Source organism: Megascapheus bottae, chromosome 6 (assembly GCF_031878675.1).
Source record: "Megascapheus bottae isolate mThoBot1 chromosome 6, mThoBot2.hap1, whole genome shotgun sequence".
Taxonomy (NCBI): Eukaryota; Metazoa; Chordata; class Mammalia; order Rodentia; family Geomyidae; genus Megascapheus; species Megascapheus bottae.
Genome location: NC_143514.1, coordinates 14,433,068 through 14,449,663, shown reverse-complemented (window position 1 = coordinate 14,449,663; position 16,596 = coordinate 14,433,068). Strand labels below are relative to the sequence as shown.

The window sequence follows — 16,596 nt, the reverse complement described above, 5'->3', positions numbered from 1 at the left end:
TCAAATCACATTTTTTGTTATTTTTTTGTGCTGGCTCTAGTGCATTAACTCAAGGCCTGAACATGATGCCTAAGTTTCTTTTGCCCGGGGCTAGCACTCTACCACTTTACACACAGCTCCACTTCTGACTTTTTGGTAGTTTATGGGAGATAAGAGTCAAAGAGAATTTCTTGTCCAGGCTGGCTTTGAACCATGATCCTAGGTCACAGATTCTGGAATAGCTATGATTATGGATGTCAGCCACTGTTGTCAGGCCTCTATAATGCATTTTCAAAAGATAAATTTTCCAGAATCTGAATTATGGACTTGTTTGGACTCTCTATTTCAAATGCTAACCTAGCTCTTTGATTAATGATGTGTTTTAGAGAACCCTGCTGACTCTATCTGTGTGTGTTTCTTTTCATTCTATAGGGGCCTCCTGGCTTACCTGGCCTCAAAGGTGATCCTGGCTCCAAAGGAGAAAAGGTAAGGACACAGGTAGCAATAACAAGTGTTAGAATAGTCTCAGCAGTTTTTGCCTTTTTTTTTCTGATTAGAGCCACACTAATGGAAATTTAAAACAATTTCTTTTGTGATTCTGATCACAGAAAAGCTATATATTCTCAGCTTCCCTGATGTAGTTAGAAAAGAAAAAGGACACAAAGCAATAGTGAAAGGTATAGCAAGATTTAGGAACCATATGGTGAAAACATATGGTTCTACTAAAATAGCTATTCAGAAAAGAAATAGAACAATGAAATGGCTGCTTGTATGTCTTCAAAATTGGAAACAAGTTTGACTTGGAAAAATCTTTCAAGGAGTATTTTTTTTTGCAACAAATACAGAAATAAGTCATATTTATCACGTCATTAATATTGTTTGGGTTATTTTAAAACCTGTGAATGTCTTACAAAACTAAAAACTCTAGATGTCCCTCAGTTGATGAGTGGATTAACAAGATGTGGTATTTGTACACAATGGAATTCTATGCTGCTGTCAGAAAGAATGATATTGCCCCATTTGTTAGGAAATGGAAAGACTTAGAAGAGATCATATTAAGAAAGCCAGACTCAAAGGAACTTAGGCTCAATGGTTTCCCTCATTTGTCATAATCAGTAGAAACCTTGGGCTCTACTAGCAGAGATCTGCAATAGAGCAAAACCTTGATACAAAAGGCCATATAGTAGGATGCTAAATGAAAGGATCTCTAGGATATAGAAACATAAACCATATAATGAATAATTGTTGTTCTTAAGGTACTATGTTATCTCTCATCTCTTTTGCTGTCCCTTGGTAATCTCACTTTGTTACCTGATATATTGGATATATTTGTATTTGGTTATTTGAAATTGGATAGGGAAGGGGGGAAAACAACATGAGGGGTGGGGGAAGGGGGGAGGGTAATGGGGACCAAGACATGGGAAAGGGTATCAATGTATGGGAATTAATGCACCTTCTATCTGGCAAATATCATGTAACCCTTCTATTAATTACAATAAAAAATATATGAAGAAAACCTAAAACTTCCTTAAAAATAGAATTGGTTTTATATCCATTGATTTTTTTATTTAAAGAATTTATTAACATTGACTTCCACATCATATTTCAAATGTCATTTTTAACAAACAAATATTCAAGAAAGGAACCTCTATATACAATCCTCAGCACTTAGATTTTAGAACATAATTAAAATTGGGTTGACGGTTTGTATGTCATAGATACATATTAATGATTTTTTTAAAAGAAAGAATTTTTCATAGTTTATGGCACTATTACTTATACAATTTGTTGATCTTTTAAGTAGAAAGAATTTCAAATTCAACACTGAAGATAATGAGGAGGAGGAGGAGATGGAGGGAGAGGAGGATGGTGACAATGATGATAATTTTATTTATTTTTTTATTTTATTTTATTTTTTTTTTGCCAGTCCTGGGCTTGAGCTCAGGGCCTGAGCACTGTCCTTGGACTTTCTCAAGGCTAGAGCTCTACCACTTGAGCCTCAGCACCACTTCCGGCTTTTTTCTATGTATGTGGTACCGAGGAATCGAACCCGGGTCTTCATGCATGCTAGGCAAGCACTTTAACCACTAGGCCAAACTCCCGGCCAATGATGATAATTTTATGCATGTTAGAATTTAGGGCCTAGTGCTTGATTGGTTAGCCCCACAACTCCGGTGTCAGTTCTAGCCCAACTTTTTGCTGGTTGGTTTTGAAATGGAAGCTGTTGTACTTTTCTATCCAAGTTGGTTTCAGAGGACAGTCCTCTGGATTTCAGCCTACAGAGTAGCTAGGACTGCAGGCATGAGCTACCGTTGCTTGTGTTATAGATAGTATTGGTAGAAATCATTATGTTTAGAAATATTCTCAACCCTTAATACAGTTGTCATAGTAATATTGAATGGTCCACCTCAGGAGCTTCTTAAATTCCACTCATAGGTTTATTTAATGTTGTCTTTCTAATTTTCGTTTCATGAATTTAACGTTCAATATATGACTAAGTATTAATGATTCTCTCTCTCTATCTCTCTCTCTGTCTCTGTCTGTCTCTTTATCTCTCTCCCTGTCTCTGTCTCTCTCTGTCTCTCTGTCTGTCTCTCTGTCTCTCTCTTTGTCTCTGTCTCTTTCTGTCTCTGTCTCTGTCTCTGTCTCTCTCTCTCTTTCTCAGGGACATCCTGGTTTAATTGGCCTGATTGGTCCTCCAGGGGAACAAGGGGAAAAGGGTGACAGAGGACTCCCTGGAACTCAAGGATCTCCAGGAGCCAAGGGAGATGGGGTGAGTAAAAGCACAATTTCTTCCTTCTTGCACATAATACAGATTTGGGCTCACATATTGGCACAGATCCATTCCACATGACTAGTACAGTCATTTAGATCATATGTAATTTAATGGGCCGTTGTTAATGATGTTTTAAAAATAATCTTGAATGGCTGGGAGTTTGGCCTAGTGGTAGAGTGCTTGCCTAGCATGCATGACGACCCAGGTTTGATTTCTTGGTACCACATACATAGAAAAAGCTGGAAATGGTTCTGTGGCTTTAGTGGTATTGCTCTCACCGTGAAAAAGTCCAAGGGCAGTGCTCAGGCCCTGAGTTCAAGCCCCAGGACCGACAAGAAAAATAAAATAAAAAAATAATCTTGAGTGGAGGGGTGCAGTTTGGAGGGCAGGGGGACAAGAACAAAAGTGTGATGGTGATCAAGAAGCATTATATTCATAATCAGCTGTGTGGCTTGGCAACTCCTTTGTAGAACTACTTAAAGATAATAAAAGTAGGTTAAAAATAAGTAGAAAATGGGACAGAATTGTTCTTGCTTTACCTAGTTGAAAATGTTATCTAAGTTAAGAATTCACTTGTTGCTTATTCACCTCTTGATTCCTCATAATTCATATTCAGATTTTACATTAAGTGTTGAAGATATAGACAGACAGACAGACAGACAAATAATCTTATATGTTAGAATTACATAGTCTAACACCTAATAGCACAGTTTCAGCTCATGGCAAATGAGTTTACATTGCAAAAGATATTTCTCAGATTCATAATAGGGAATTTTTAGACTGTTCTTATTCAGGTTTGTTCGCATTATCAAGTTTTATTACGGGCAGTGTATATGAAAGGCATAGAAATGAAATAAGCAGAAAAGCTTACTGAATTGGATTTTTTTCTTTCACTAGGGGATTCCAGGCCCTGCTGGCCCCATAGGACCACCTGGCCCTCCAGGATTACCAGTAAGTGCACAGCAAATCAGTCCCACAGGTCAACTTACAAATATACCACAGGCATAGATACTATAGACTTTTATCTGTGTTTCTGGCTTCCTTCTTCTTAGGGTCCTCAAGGCCCCAAGGGTAACAAAGGCTCTTCCGTAAGTACTGTTTTCTCTGACATTTTGTTTTTTCCATGAATCCTGTTAAATTGTTTTGTTCCCTATTTATAGTCTGTCCTGTTCTCTTTTTAACAGGGTCCTGCAGGCCAGAAGGGTGACAGTGGTATTCCAGGGCCACCTGGGCCTCCAGTAAGTATGTCACCAAGAATGTTCTGATAACTTGTATCTGGAGATGGGAACTTATTTCTCTGAATTCATAAGATGAATGAAAAAGCACTGTCAGTCCAAGGTGCTGATTTAATAGCAACACAACAGTGGCAATTAAGTGATGCAGTCAACTGGCCAAGACTTACCTCTGAATTGATTTTGTGCTTGAAATTTTGAAATATGTTATAATTAGATTGTTATTACTGTTCAAAGAAAATCATATACATTTGGTCACATTTTAATGAAACCAGTAGGTTGCATGCCACAAAGAGTTTAGATGTGAGGTGTCTAAGTCATATAATGACAGTAACAAAAATCAATAATAATAGCTCCCTTTTATTAATACTGACATTTTCCTAGGTTCATACCCTATTTAATAGTAGGTAATGGTAGATATTTGGGGGAGGAGGGGTCAGGGCCTGGGCCCTGTCCTTGGACACGATATTTTTGCTCAAGGCTAGTGTTTTGCTACTGGAGCCACAGAACTACTTCCAGCTTTTTCTGCATATGTGGTATGGATGAATCAAACCCATTGCTTCATTCATGCTAGGCAAGAATTCTGCCAGTAGGCTATGAAAATTGCTAATGTACGGAAGTTTAAAAAAAATAAGCTTTTAGATTGTATACATTAGATATACATGTGGATTTTAAATACATGCAAATATATATTTATTAGATACATTTCACAATATATTACTAAGAAATGTAATAGCTTTCTGGGAAGCATAGAACTTTATTATGTTATTCTAATCCCCAGAGACAATAAATCTACAGTGGTAGAGCAAGGTAGTATAAATTAGTACAGATCAGTGTCTAAGAGTAGCGTATGTAACATCTCAGCACAAATCGGTATTATATGATATGATGCAGATAAAATACTAGAAGTTACTAGTTAGAAAAGAACTAACAAAGAGCTTTACATATACTAAGATACTGAACTATATGTATATATATATATGTTTGCTTACAAACTTTCTCTATGTCATATATTTTGTAGCTACTGAAAAGTTAAGTAATTTCTTCTTCTTCAAACCACATGGTTTGTAAATGTGAAGAGTATTTTACTTTATAGAACTGTGCCACTCACATTATATTGTCTACAGGGTCCTCCTGGAGAAGTCATTCAGCCCTTACCAATCCTGTCACCCAAAAAGACAAGAAGACATGCCGAGAGTGTGCAGGCAGATGCAGTGGATAACATTCTTGATTACTCTGATGGAATGGAGGAAATATTCGGTTCCCTCAATGCTCTGAAACAAGACATTGAACACATGAAGTTCCCTATGGGTACTCAGAGCAATCCAGCTCGAACTTGCAAAGACTTGCAACTCAGCCATCCTGACTTCCCAGATGGTATGTGAATAATACATGGCAAAGCAAATGTACTGTCGCCAGGTTCCTCAACTCATGAACTGGTCAACTCATTAATTCTGGTTGGGGTAGCTAATATAGGCTCTCCATAAAACTAAAGCAAACAATTATTTCTAGCCTTATACACTGAAAAAAGTTATTTGCACTGCATAGTTCATGATCAGTTTTAAAAAAATTCTTGTCTGTTATATTAGGTTTAGTTAAATTGTGACAGGATTATTTTGGATGATTATAGCTAAATAGATACATTTTGCCTTAAAAATAGCTCACAGAAAAAGACTTTTATATGCACATATGTTTCCATATTACTGTACAATTATTACTAACATAAACTATATCAATGATTATTATATTAAATCAAAATACAATGGTACTCTTAATTAACCTTGATGTATTATTATTGATCTATTATGCATTAACATTGATGATTATAACTTTGCATAGACATGAACAGTATAAATTTGATACAAGCAAAGCAGATAAATATTTAATCTATTAGTTTAATAATATTTAGTGAATAGGACATTTAAGAATCAGGATAGCTTCAGATTAAAAAATTATCTTATTGAGGCATAAATAACCAAAACAACTATGATCAGCTTACACGGGCACAATTTGTTATGCCCACTGTTTTATTTTTTGAGGAGAAAAAAGTTTTAGTTACACTAAAATAATTGTCATACACTTATAAAACTTCCTAGCAACAGATATCTAGCCAATCTAAAATCTCTTTTGTCTTCCCTTTGATCCTAAAAAAATACTGTTTTGCACTACCAACTATCACTATGATTTAAAGAACTCATTGCAGATACAAAAGTCCAATGTAAGCTCATACAAGGAGCATCATAAAAGGGAAACATCACAAGCTAGTGTGCTGCCTCTTAAAACTAAAATAAATTGTTACAGAGTTGAGTCGTGTGTGTGTGTGTGTGTGTGTGTGTACTGAGGCTTGAACTCAGTTCCTGGGTTCTCTCCCTGAGTTTTTCTGCTTAAAGCTTGAGCTAAACCACTTGAGCCACAGCTCAACTCCAGCTTTCTGGTGGTTTATTGGGGATAAGACTTTCTTCTCCAGGCTGGCTTCAAAGTGCAATCCTCAGATCTGTTTCCTTGAGTAGCTAGGATTATAGGCAAGAGCCACCAGCATCAGGCTGAGGTTCTTATTATTTTTAACAGAAATTATATGATCAAAGGTTTTGATGATTTAGTTTGAGTCTGTAGTAGAAAATTTCTGTTTCTATTCCCCCAACAGAAATACTTACAGATCCACAAATCCCTATTGGGTTCATATGGCATGTACATGTGAATACAAAATATATAACTATGTGGTATGATCTCTCTTATCTGTCAGAGCTCAATGAATAAGATAATCATATGCAACTGAAAACTGAGTATAAAAGATGGTATTATAAAGGCATTATTTTACAAATAGGTAAGAGGACTATCATAACTTTAGTAATGGTTAACTTACTGTATAATATCTTCCCTAGTACCTTCTGTATAATAATCAGATTCATTTATCCTCCTATGTTCTGATTTAATAAGATTAAATATTTAATTACTCACATATTTATTTGCATACTTATAGGCACTGTTCTTCATGCAGGGATTCATAAATGAATAGAAAGAATAATGCCCTTATCTAACAGAATAGAGAAGGGAAATAAACACAAATAATAGTCATAAATATTATGAGAATTATTATGCAAATAAAATTAATATAAACAAGTGAAGATTCCACTTAGATCAATAGAATATTAGTACTTGAAGACATTTTGTTTAATCTGAAACCTTAAAGAGACAGGCATGGTAAGATTCCAAAGGTTACTCCAGGCAGGATGTATAGAATAGTTGCATTGTTTTGAAGAAAGGAAGTCCTTGAAGATTTTGTGGAGTTGAATGATCAGTATGGCTGAAAATGAGACTAATTTGAAGTGATTTTGAGAAAAAGTAATGAAATAGCAACTAGTTAAGAAGCTGATAAACTTGATAAGAGATGATCATCTGCTAATAGAGATGATTATATAGAGAAAAACTAAATATATGATACTAAACCACTTAACTGAACAAAGATACTTTCCAATGGTCTTTATTATTTATGTGTAAATATGCATGAGTGTGTGCACATATGTAGCAAGATGTCACTATGGAGCTTCCGTAGCCTGTCCTCCTCATTCTTCATCATCTGCCTCTTCAGTTGTAGGATTAAACTCTAATATATTATTTGAAAAGATATTTAAGGATACTACCAAGTGAGAAAAAGAAAACAGAGACAAAATTATTGTTCATATGATTCAACTTTAATATTCTGCAAAACACATGTAAAATATGGCAGAGTTAGTGTGAATATGTCATTGATTAAATGACTGTAATTTTGATATCCATGTATGGCTTTCTTGAGAATTCTAAGTTGTTTACTAATACTCTAGTCCTTACAAAAGGAGTGTTTTTTTGTTGTTGTTACCATGTTGACATTACCTAATAATAAATACAATATAAATATATGCATATTTAGATATATATGGGCACATATTTATATTGTGCATGTATTATACATATATACATATATATATACATAATTTTATGTGTTTAATTATTACAAGGAAAGTTGATACTGGAAGCCAAAACTTAAAAAAAGGATTAACAGCCAAAAATTATAAAGAGTATCTCAGACTGCTAGGACCATTTGGGGTTTGCAATGTTTGGGGGCTGAAAAACATAATTCACTATCCAAATGCAAATTTTCATATGTCCCAAAGGATAATAAGGACAAAAAGATGTATGGAAACTCATTTACCTACTCTTTCTGATCAAATCTGGTATCTAAAGCCTTTGCTTTTGTATCAATGAATTTTCAAATGACTTAGGTTTTCACCTCCCTTCTAGGTGAATATTGGATTGATCCAAACCAAGGTTGTTCAGGAGATTCCTTCAAAGTTTACTGTAATTTCACATCTGGTGGTGAGACCTGCATTTATCCGGACAAAAAGTCTGAAGGAGTAAGTAGCAATGTGTTTTGGTGGTGAATGTTGACAGTTCCTGCCATGTTTTTGCAATATTGAACTAAACAGGAAAATTACACTGTCATAGTTTCATTTATCTGCTTTTTTACAGGGTAATTAAAACATTTCATTTGCATAAACATGAATACAGTACCAAAGTGATACCCAGAGTTAACAAATACTTCTTTCTTTTATTTTCAGCCAGATGTATTCTGCAGGCACCTGCTTGCTCTCTGAAATGCTGTGCCTTTCCATGACACAGCTGAATCTCACATTGTAGTGTATACACAGAATTCCTCCCAATCACCACATAACAGACCCACAGCTGCAGAGAACACTCAAAGAACAAGACTTCATAAAGAGCGAATCTCATTATCAAAAGAACATTCTCTAGCTTTAGATGTATTTTAAGTTGTTGATCTATTCAAACAATTTCCTTCCCCCCCCCCATCCAGGACTAGCAGTATACTCAAGATATATCGCTAAAGTGTCATAGGAATCATTCTTTTTTAAAATGGTTTTTCACTAGCCTGATTGTAGGTTTTTTTAATTTTTATAATTTTTAAGTCATTGTACCAAGGAGTTGCCATTCAACAAGGCAGTTTATGATCAATTTTCCTTAATATTCTAGAATATACATTGAACTCTTGACTGTATTCTCTCTACTTCTGAAGAGAAGTGATCATAGTTTTTAGATATTTTTTATTGTATTTTATTGTCAAGTTACAGTAACATTGGTCAGGTAATGGGTACATTTCTTCTCAAATCTTTTTTTTAAAGTTAAGATATTTTGATCTTTTTTGTGTTCAGGAAAAAAGAATGTCTTAAAAAATGAAATAGTGTAGAAAAACTGATGCAAAGAAGGTCCTTAAGGAAAAGCAGGGGCTTTATGTGGCTAATCTTTTCCAGAAGAAAAGCTAAGTTTGTGAATGAAGTATGGGTAGAAAAAGACCCACAATCTTAATGTTCCAACCTCATGTGACATGTGGGAAAGCAAAAAAAACAACAAAAAAAAGTCTTCTAGCCCAAAAGAAAGCAGAAATGCCTGTCTTGGACTACTTATTCAAATTCTCTAATGAGAATTCTCATAAACTTTAGTTTGGTAATTTGTACAAAAAGAATAATTAAGTAAGATCAGAGGAAGATTACAGTTGTTCTTTCTGGTAAGGAATTTTTGGTCTTCCTTTCTGGATCATCACTCCATTACCAGTTAAATATTTTCAGATTTCTTCTTCTTGCTGCAGAAAGCAGAAAGCTGATGTTACTTGCTTTGCTGATTGATTCTGAGTCAGATTTTGAGGTTTCTACATTTGTCCTCAAACTTTTTCATGTGTTTCCCCCCCCCATGTTGTTTCTCTTTCTTCATTTTTAATTTAGAAAAGATACCAAAAAGGAAATGACTTAATCTACATTGCAGGAAACTCATAGCATCTATTTAAAATTTTGCTCATTGTCCCATTTTGCATAAAACAGAACAGACTATCTTCAACAAGCCTCAAAGGCTGATTTGCTAATTAATCTTCCTCAGTTTTACTGATCTATATGTGAGTAATACTGGCTATAACCTTAATTTAGTTAGTAATTTTCTTGCTTCTTTTCAACAGGTAAGAATTTCCTCATGGCCAAAGGAGAAACCAGGAAGTTGGTTTAGTGAATTTAAAAGAGGAAAACTGGTATGTTATAACCTCAATGTGAAATGGTTTATCTTAACTCCCACCTAGTTGCATATCCACAGCTCAGATTGTGGAAGTATAGATTATACTGAACAAGCTCCATGTGATTTTTAATTTATTCATCTAGTATCATTTCTTAGATGGCCATGCTAACTGAAAACTATAGTATTTTAGTATTAAAATACAAGGAATGACATTAAATTTATGAAATCTCTCATAAAGATTACAATTCAATTAGCCTAGCAGTCAAAAAAAGAAAAGATTACAATCCAGCCAAGCCTGGCACTGTAGCACACACCTGAAATCCTAGCTACCCAGAAGACTGAGATCTGAGGATGGCAGGTAAAAGCCAGCCTGGGCATTAAAGACCGTGGGCGTTTTATCTCCAATTAACCACTAGAAAACTGGACAGAGTGCTATGGCTCCTGAGGTAGGGTGGTAGCCTTGAACTGAAGAGCTCAGGACAGGACCCAAGCCCAGAGTTCAAGCCCCTGATCAACAAAAAGAAAAAAATACAATCCATTAGCTAGCTGAGTAAATATCATCAAATGTATTTTGTTTAAAGTATCAGATGTGTGTGTTATCCTATCCATTTAGTGTGTCTGCGGTTTCCTTGAGACCAAATTTATTCTTTTTTCTTCATTTCCATGAAGAATTTTAGAGAGTGTGTGCGTGTGTGTGTGTGTGTGTGTGTGTGTGTGTGTGTGTTTCTCATTGTCATCTTGGATATGTAGTGAACCAATTGACCCTATGTTTGTAATTGTATCATAGCCAAGATTTACTTAAGTAGTGCTATACAATTACTAAATTCACCTTAATAAGTTTCTAAAGTTCTTTTCCAATTTTATGCCAACATTAACTTTATATCAAAAGTGAAGTAAGCCACAGCCAAGAAATCATAGGCTGTATGGTTTCCCTCATTTGTAGGTACAATGTGCCTATAAATCTACTAGTATGTGCACTGAATGATTACTACACACACATGCACATACATTTACACATTCTGGAGAATTAAATTATATAGGATTCCAGTGCTTTGGAGGAGGAAGCCAGAACATGCAGATGAAATCAATTTGGATCCATGTTTGAATCCTAAAATCCTGTCTCTGGGTCTTTTCTCCATGGATGCACATATTTTTCATCAGGTTAAGCTAGTCTGCAGCTTATCTGAATGCTTCTGCCAATCCCACTTCATTGACAGCAGTGATTTATTCTTTGTGCCATCAAGGGAGTGTCTGTATGTGCTTTTTATGATTGTTTCTTTTATTCCCAGCTTTCATATTTAGATGTTGAAGGCAATTCTATTAATATGGTACAAATGACATTCCTGAAACTCCTCACGGCCTCTGCACGGCAGAACTTCACCTACAACTGTCATCAGTCAGCCGCCTGGTATGATGTGTCCTCAGGAAGCTACGACAAGGCGCTTCGGTTCCTGGGATCCAACGATGAGGAGATGTCCTACGATAACAGCCCTTACATCAAGGCTCTGTATGACGGCTGTGCGGTGAGTTTGACCTTTTCTGCCTTTGTTCACAGCGCTAGGAAGCAAGTGGAAGCCATGGGAGTCATCCAGGTCCTTAGGAATACAGGCTTCTCCCGTGGAAGTGATGTCAGTCCTTATTAAGATGCAATGCTTATCACAGACATATGAAGATGCAGTGAATTCACTCAGTTGTGCGTATGCAGACACTCTCAAATAGCTAGTGATGTATTTTTAAGCCATAGGAGAAGGTGAAATTTAATATTATGTAGTATATGGCCCTTTAATCCATAAGTTCAAAATCAGAAGAAAAACAGATAATCACTCTATTATGTATACAGATAAAGCTTATTAATTTTCACTTTATTATATCAGGTTGTAAGCTACTCACATTTTTTTTTTCTCTTCTACAGAACATTGTGTGAGGATAGCTAATTGCTTAAGCTCTGTAGTAGTGATGGAAGGGAAATGACATGCAATTAAGTGAGTCCTTGATTTTAAGAAAATGAGTGGAGTACAATTAAAACAGAGAAACAGAAACAAAGTACATTAATAGTTCAAAAATTTTGGAAAAATTTCCTAAAAAATGTGTATAGCTATATGGTTGTAAAAATCAATATACAGCAATAGAAATATTTAGGCTTTTAAACTCCTGTATCGTGTTTCAATTTTCCTTCTTAAGATAATTTAAATATCTATGTGTACATATATATAATCGTATATGTATAATTCATATATATTACTTATATGTATATGTAATATACATAATTTGCATATTATATCGTTAAACCATATATATATTGTTATATATGTATGATTAAAATATATTTATAATAATTTGTTTGAATTATTTGTGTGATGGGATCAATACCAAAATCAATTTTAATAATAAATTATATGGATCAATTCAATAGGACTCATTTCATCTGTGAAATAGCTTGGAGTATCCTAGTTGCATATTAAATGAAATACTAAATGTTATGATCAACAATGGATTCCAGTCACCTGTCCTAATAAGAAGAGTGACTATATAGTAACTGGTATCTCTAATGTTTTATTTTCTTCTCTCCCATCTTCTTACCTCCACTCAGATGATTAAGAAGGAAATAATGTCTCAACAAAATTACATAGTGGTGTAACTATAACTTTCTGCTTGATTTTACAGTCCAGAAAAGGCTATGAGAAGACTGTGATTGAAATCAACACACCAAAAATTGATCAAGTACCTGTCATTGATGTCATGATCAATGACTTTGGTGATCAGAATCAGAAGTTTGGATTTGAAGTTGGTCCAGTTTGTTTCCTTGGCTAAGACTGAGACAGAGAACACACGAAATTAACAGAAAATTTGCCTTGATGCCACCAAAATATTTCATGCCACATGCAAACTTTGAGTAAGGATGGTATAGAATATAATTTGGTATGCATACATGTACCATTTTAGGAAATACTGATCGCCCCAAGAAAGCTTTGATAATCAGAAAGATAAGAGCTAAAGTGCCGGGCATGGAGACAAGGCTAAATATTGATTCTTGACCTTCATCTTTCCTTTCCCTATTTGGATTTCTTTGGTGCTGTAGAAAAAGAAAACAGAGAAAAAATATATATATATTCTTTAAAATCATGGTGCTCATTCCTGTCCATCGAGGATATGCTAAAATATGTATTAATAAATTGTAATTATTTTATGTACAGTTCTACACTGTTTTCTGTGTCCATTTCCAAACCTTGAACGTGTCTCTGATTCTATCCAACTCTTACTTTTTATGACAGTGACGGAACTGTGATGGCGATTAATATTGTAAAACAAAGACAAAAATATATTAAAAGTTGCAATTTCAGATGACTCTAATTCCCTTTCTTTGATTAAAAATAAAATGCTTTTTATATATTGATGTTGAAGAGTTCAATTATTTAATGTTACTGAAAGATTTCTCAGAGGGCAAAAACCTGGAAGTCTTGGGAACACACTCTAATCAACTTTTGTTGCTAACAATGTCTTTTTTAAACTTCAGCCAAAACTATTGTCTTTTGATACTTTACTCAATGCTATATCTCAATTTTTCCTCTCAGAATTTAATACTTCACAGGATTCTTATATATATGCAAAACAAGTGAGTTTATATTTGAAAAGATAACTATGTCAGAGAAACAATTTGAACAAGTTGCTGTCTCCAGTAAACAAGAACCATATGTATATTTTTTCTTTACTTTATGGTATTTCATTGTCTTCAGTGTGTTTCATTACTTCATTGCTTCAGGTCAATATTAAAGGTGGAAACTAAAACAATTACTATGAATTTCTGCAACATCAGATTTTCAGCCAGCCAACTTCTTAAATTTGATTTTAATTTCCATATTACAATAGCCTTAAATACCATTTTATTCTCCAATAACTACTACTTTTTTCTTTCAAAATAATTGCATATATTATTTGACCAATTTAAATAGCTAAATACATATGGGTGAACTGTTTTACAATTCATATTATTCAAGAAAACTGAACATTTTATTCCACTAAAATATGTTCTTTCAGGTAGTCTGAAATAGTAGAAAAATTTAAATAATACATTCTGAACTTTGTATCTATTTTAAGTAATATATGTAAGAGTTGGAAATAAGTGTTTTATTATTTCTTATATGAAGTGTTAAATTAATGCCAGACGCCACTGGAGCATTTTCAACTGATAATTTATCACAAACGATCATATTTATAATATTAAAATTCAAACGTGCACATGTGTCATTCAAAATTTCTTTTATTTTTGAAATCAATTTTGTAAATGTCCTTTCAAAAAGGGAGATATGAAACTTATAAATAAATAAACTCAAGTCTTGTTTACATGGATTGGTCATTTTCTTTCTTAAAGAGCCTCCCACTTATTCTCTTTTGTGGAAGACAGTTGATTCTCTTTCTTGACCATCCAGATTAGAATACTTTTATATTTAGGAAAAGCATACCAACTTTCACAGACATTTGCTTAAATTCTCCACATGTGTAAAGTATTAAATGCTATATGTTAATGCTTTTGTTCTATAGATTAATACTGGATTTTCAGATTAAAAACAAGAATTTTGGAAGTAAAAATTTTGTTTCAAACATGGGTTCTTAATTTTAGCAGTCCCAAATATTTTACATAATATACCGTGTGTTTTTTTCTTTTCCTGGAATTTTTTTATTGTATAGATAATATATAGAGCTGTTACAGTTACATTCATCAGTTAGTAGATGCATTACCTTTCACATGTTGATACCCCTTCTCATGTTTTTGTCCCCATTTCCCTACCCTACCCCTCCCAATCATATTGTTTTCCCCCTTTCCTTTTCCTATTTCAAGTAAACAAATAAACATATATAAAATATACCAAGTAACAAAGTCAGATACAGTAACAATAAGAGATTAACCATAAGGGCAAAAAAAGGAAAGAGAAATAACATAGTACTTTAAGAAAAGCAATCATATAAGATAAAGCTCTTGTTTCCATATCCTAGAATTCCTTTCATTTAATCTCATCCTATATGACTTTATGTATCTATGTTTTGAGCTATTGTAATCTTGTACTAGGAGAGTCCTAGATGTGTACTGATTATTACAAATGAAGGAAACCATTGAGCCTATGTTCCTTTGGGTCTGGCTTACTTCACTTAGTATGATTTTTCCAATTCTATTTCTGTACAAATGGGGCAATATCATTCTTTCTGATGGCAGTAAATAATTCCATTGTGTATAAGTATCACATCTTCTTGATCCATTCATCTACTAAGGGGCATCTGGGTTGGTTCCAAATCTCTGCTATGGCAAATAATGGACAATGAAGATCATTGTGCTAGAGGCTTTAGTATGTCCTTGTTTCTGGATGATTGGGTGGAATTGCTGGGTCATAGGGGAGCTCTATGTTTAATTTTCTGAGCAACCACCATACTACTTTCCATAGTGGTTGAAGGAGTTTACTCTCCCACCAACAGTGTAGTAGCGATCTCACCTGGCCACATCCCCACCAGCATCAAGTAGATTTCTTGATCCTGGCCATTCTAACTGGAGTGAGGTGGAATCTTAAGAGTTGTTTTGATTTGCATTTCTTTTATGGATTTTATGAATTGTCTATAGGCCTTTCTTATTTTCTCTTCAGAGAAGTCTCTAAGTCTTTAGCCTATCTTTTAATGGGATGATCATTTCTTTGAAGATTTGTTTTGGAGAGATTCAATGTTTTTAGCTGTATATATATTTTAGATATGCATGTCTTATGAAGATATTCTCCCACTCTGCAGGCTTTCTATTTAACTTGCTAGCTACATCCTTTGCCATACAGAAGGTCTGCAGTTTAATGCAATCCCATTTGTCCAAACATTCTTTAATTTGTTGTATTTCTGGGTCTTTATTAAGAAATTTTCAACCTGTGCCAAGAAATCCTAGTGTATCTCTTATTTCTTCTTGTTAGGTTTTCAGGGTATCCGCGTTTACCTCAAAGTCTTTGATCCATTAAAATGCCATGTTTTATCATGAAGAATTCTATACATCAATTTCCATTTGATTAAAATGTAACAATAAGAGAATATTTTATCTGAGATGCAGCATCATTATATCCATAAATGAATTAACAAATAGGTCATAGAGTGCATGGTTAGACATGTCCTATTTTTCCCATTTGAACATTGATATTACTTTCTACATAGCATCAGACATTTTTAATCCTTTATAAAAATTTAATTGAGATAGAGTTCAGAGGAATAAAACTATATTTGTTAGGAAAAATTTAAGTGCCTTGTTTTCCTAGTACAGATCCTCTTATCTGTGAGTTATTTGTGGGATAATTATCAAAAATGTCTTTAGCCTTACAGATGGGATGGGGCCATGCATCTGAAGCTCACATTTATTTATTTATCTGTTTTTTTCTAGTTCTGGTGCTTGAACTCTGGGTCTTGGCTCTTTCCCTGAGGTCTTCAGCTCAAGGTTAGCATTCTACCACTCTGAGCCACAGCACCAACTCCAGTTTTCTGGTGGTTAACTGGAAATAAGAATTTCACAGAATTTTGTGCCTAGCTTGTTTATGAGGCTCA

General features: G+C 34.3%; 1 protein-coding gene across 2 annotated transcripts in view; it reads left to right on the top strand.

The window, feature by feature from the left end:
* Col11a1 (collagen type XI alpha 1 chain) overlaps positions 1-13,758 on the top strand; it is a 179,037-nt gene extending 165,279 nt beyond the window's left edge. For both annotated transcript variants that reach the window (XM_090333682.1, XM_090333683.1), the window contains 10 exons: positions 412-465; positions 2,645-2,752; positions 3,653-3,706; positions 3,808-3,843; positions 3,940-3,993; positions 5,115-5,364; positions 8,266-8,378; positions 9,986-10,054; positions 11,328-11,561; positions 12,703-13,758. In XM_090333682.1, coding sequence (XP_090189808.1) covers positions 412-465; positions 2,645-2,752; positions 3,653-3,706; positions 3,808-3,843; positions 3,940-3,993; positions 5,115-5,364; positions 8,266-8,378; positions 9,986-10,054; positions 11,328-11,561; positions 12,703-12,849 — 1,119 coding nt within the window. In that variant the 3' untranslated portion in view covers positions 12,850-13,758. The remainder of the gene's footprint in view (positions 1-411; positions 466-2,644; positions 2,753-3,652; positions 3,707-3,807; positions 3,844-3,939; positions 3,994-5,114; positions 5,365-8,265; positions 8,379-9,985; positions 10,055-11,327; positions 11,562-12,702) is intronic.
* Positions 13,759-16,596: the final 2,838 nt, after the last annotated feature.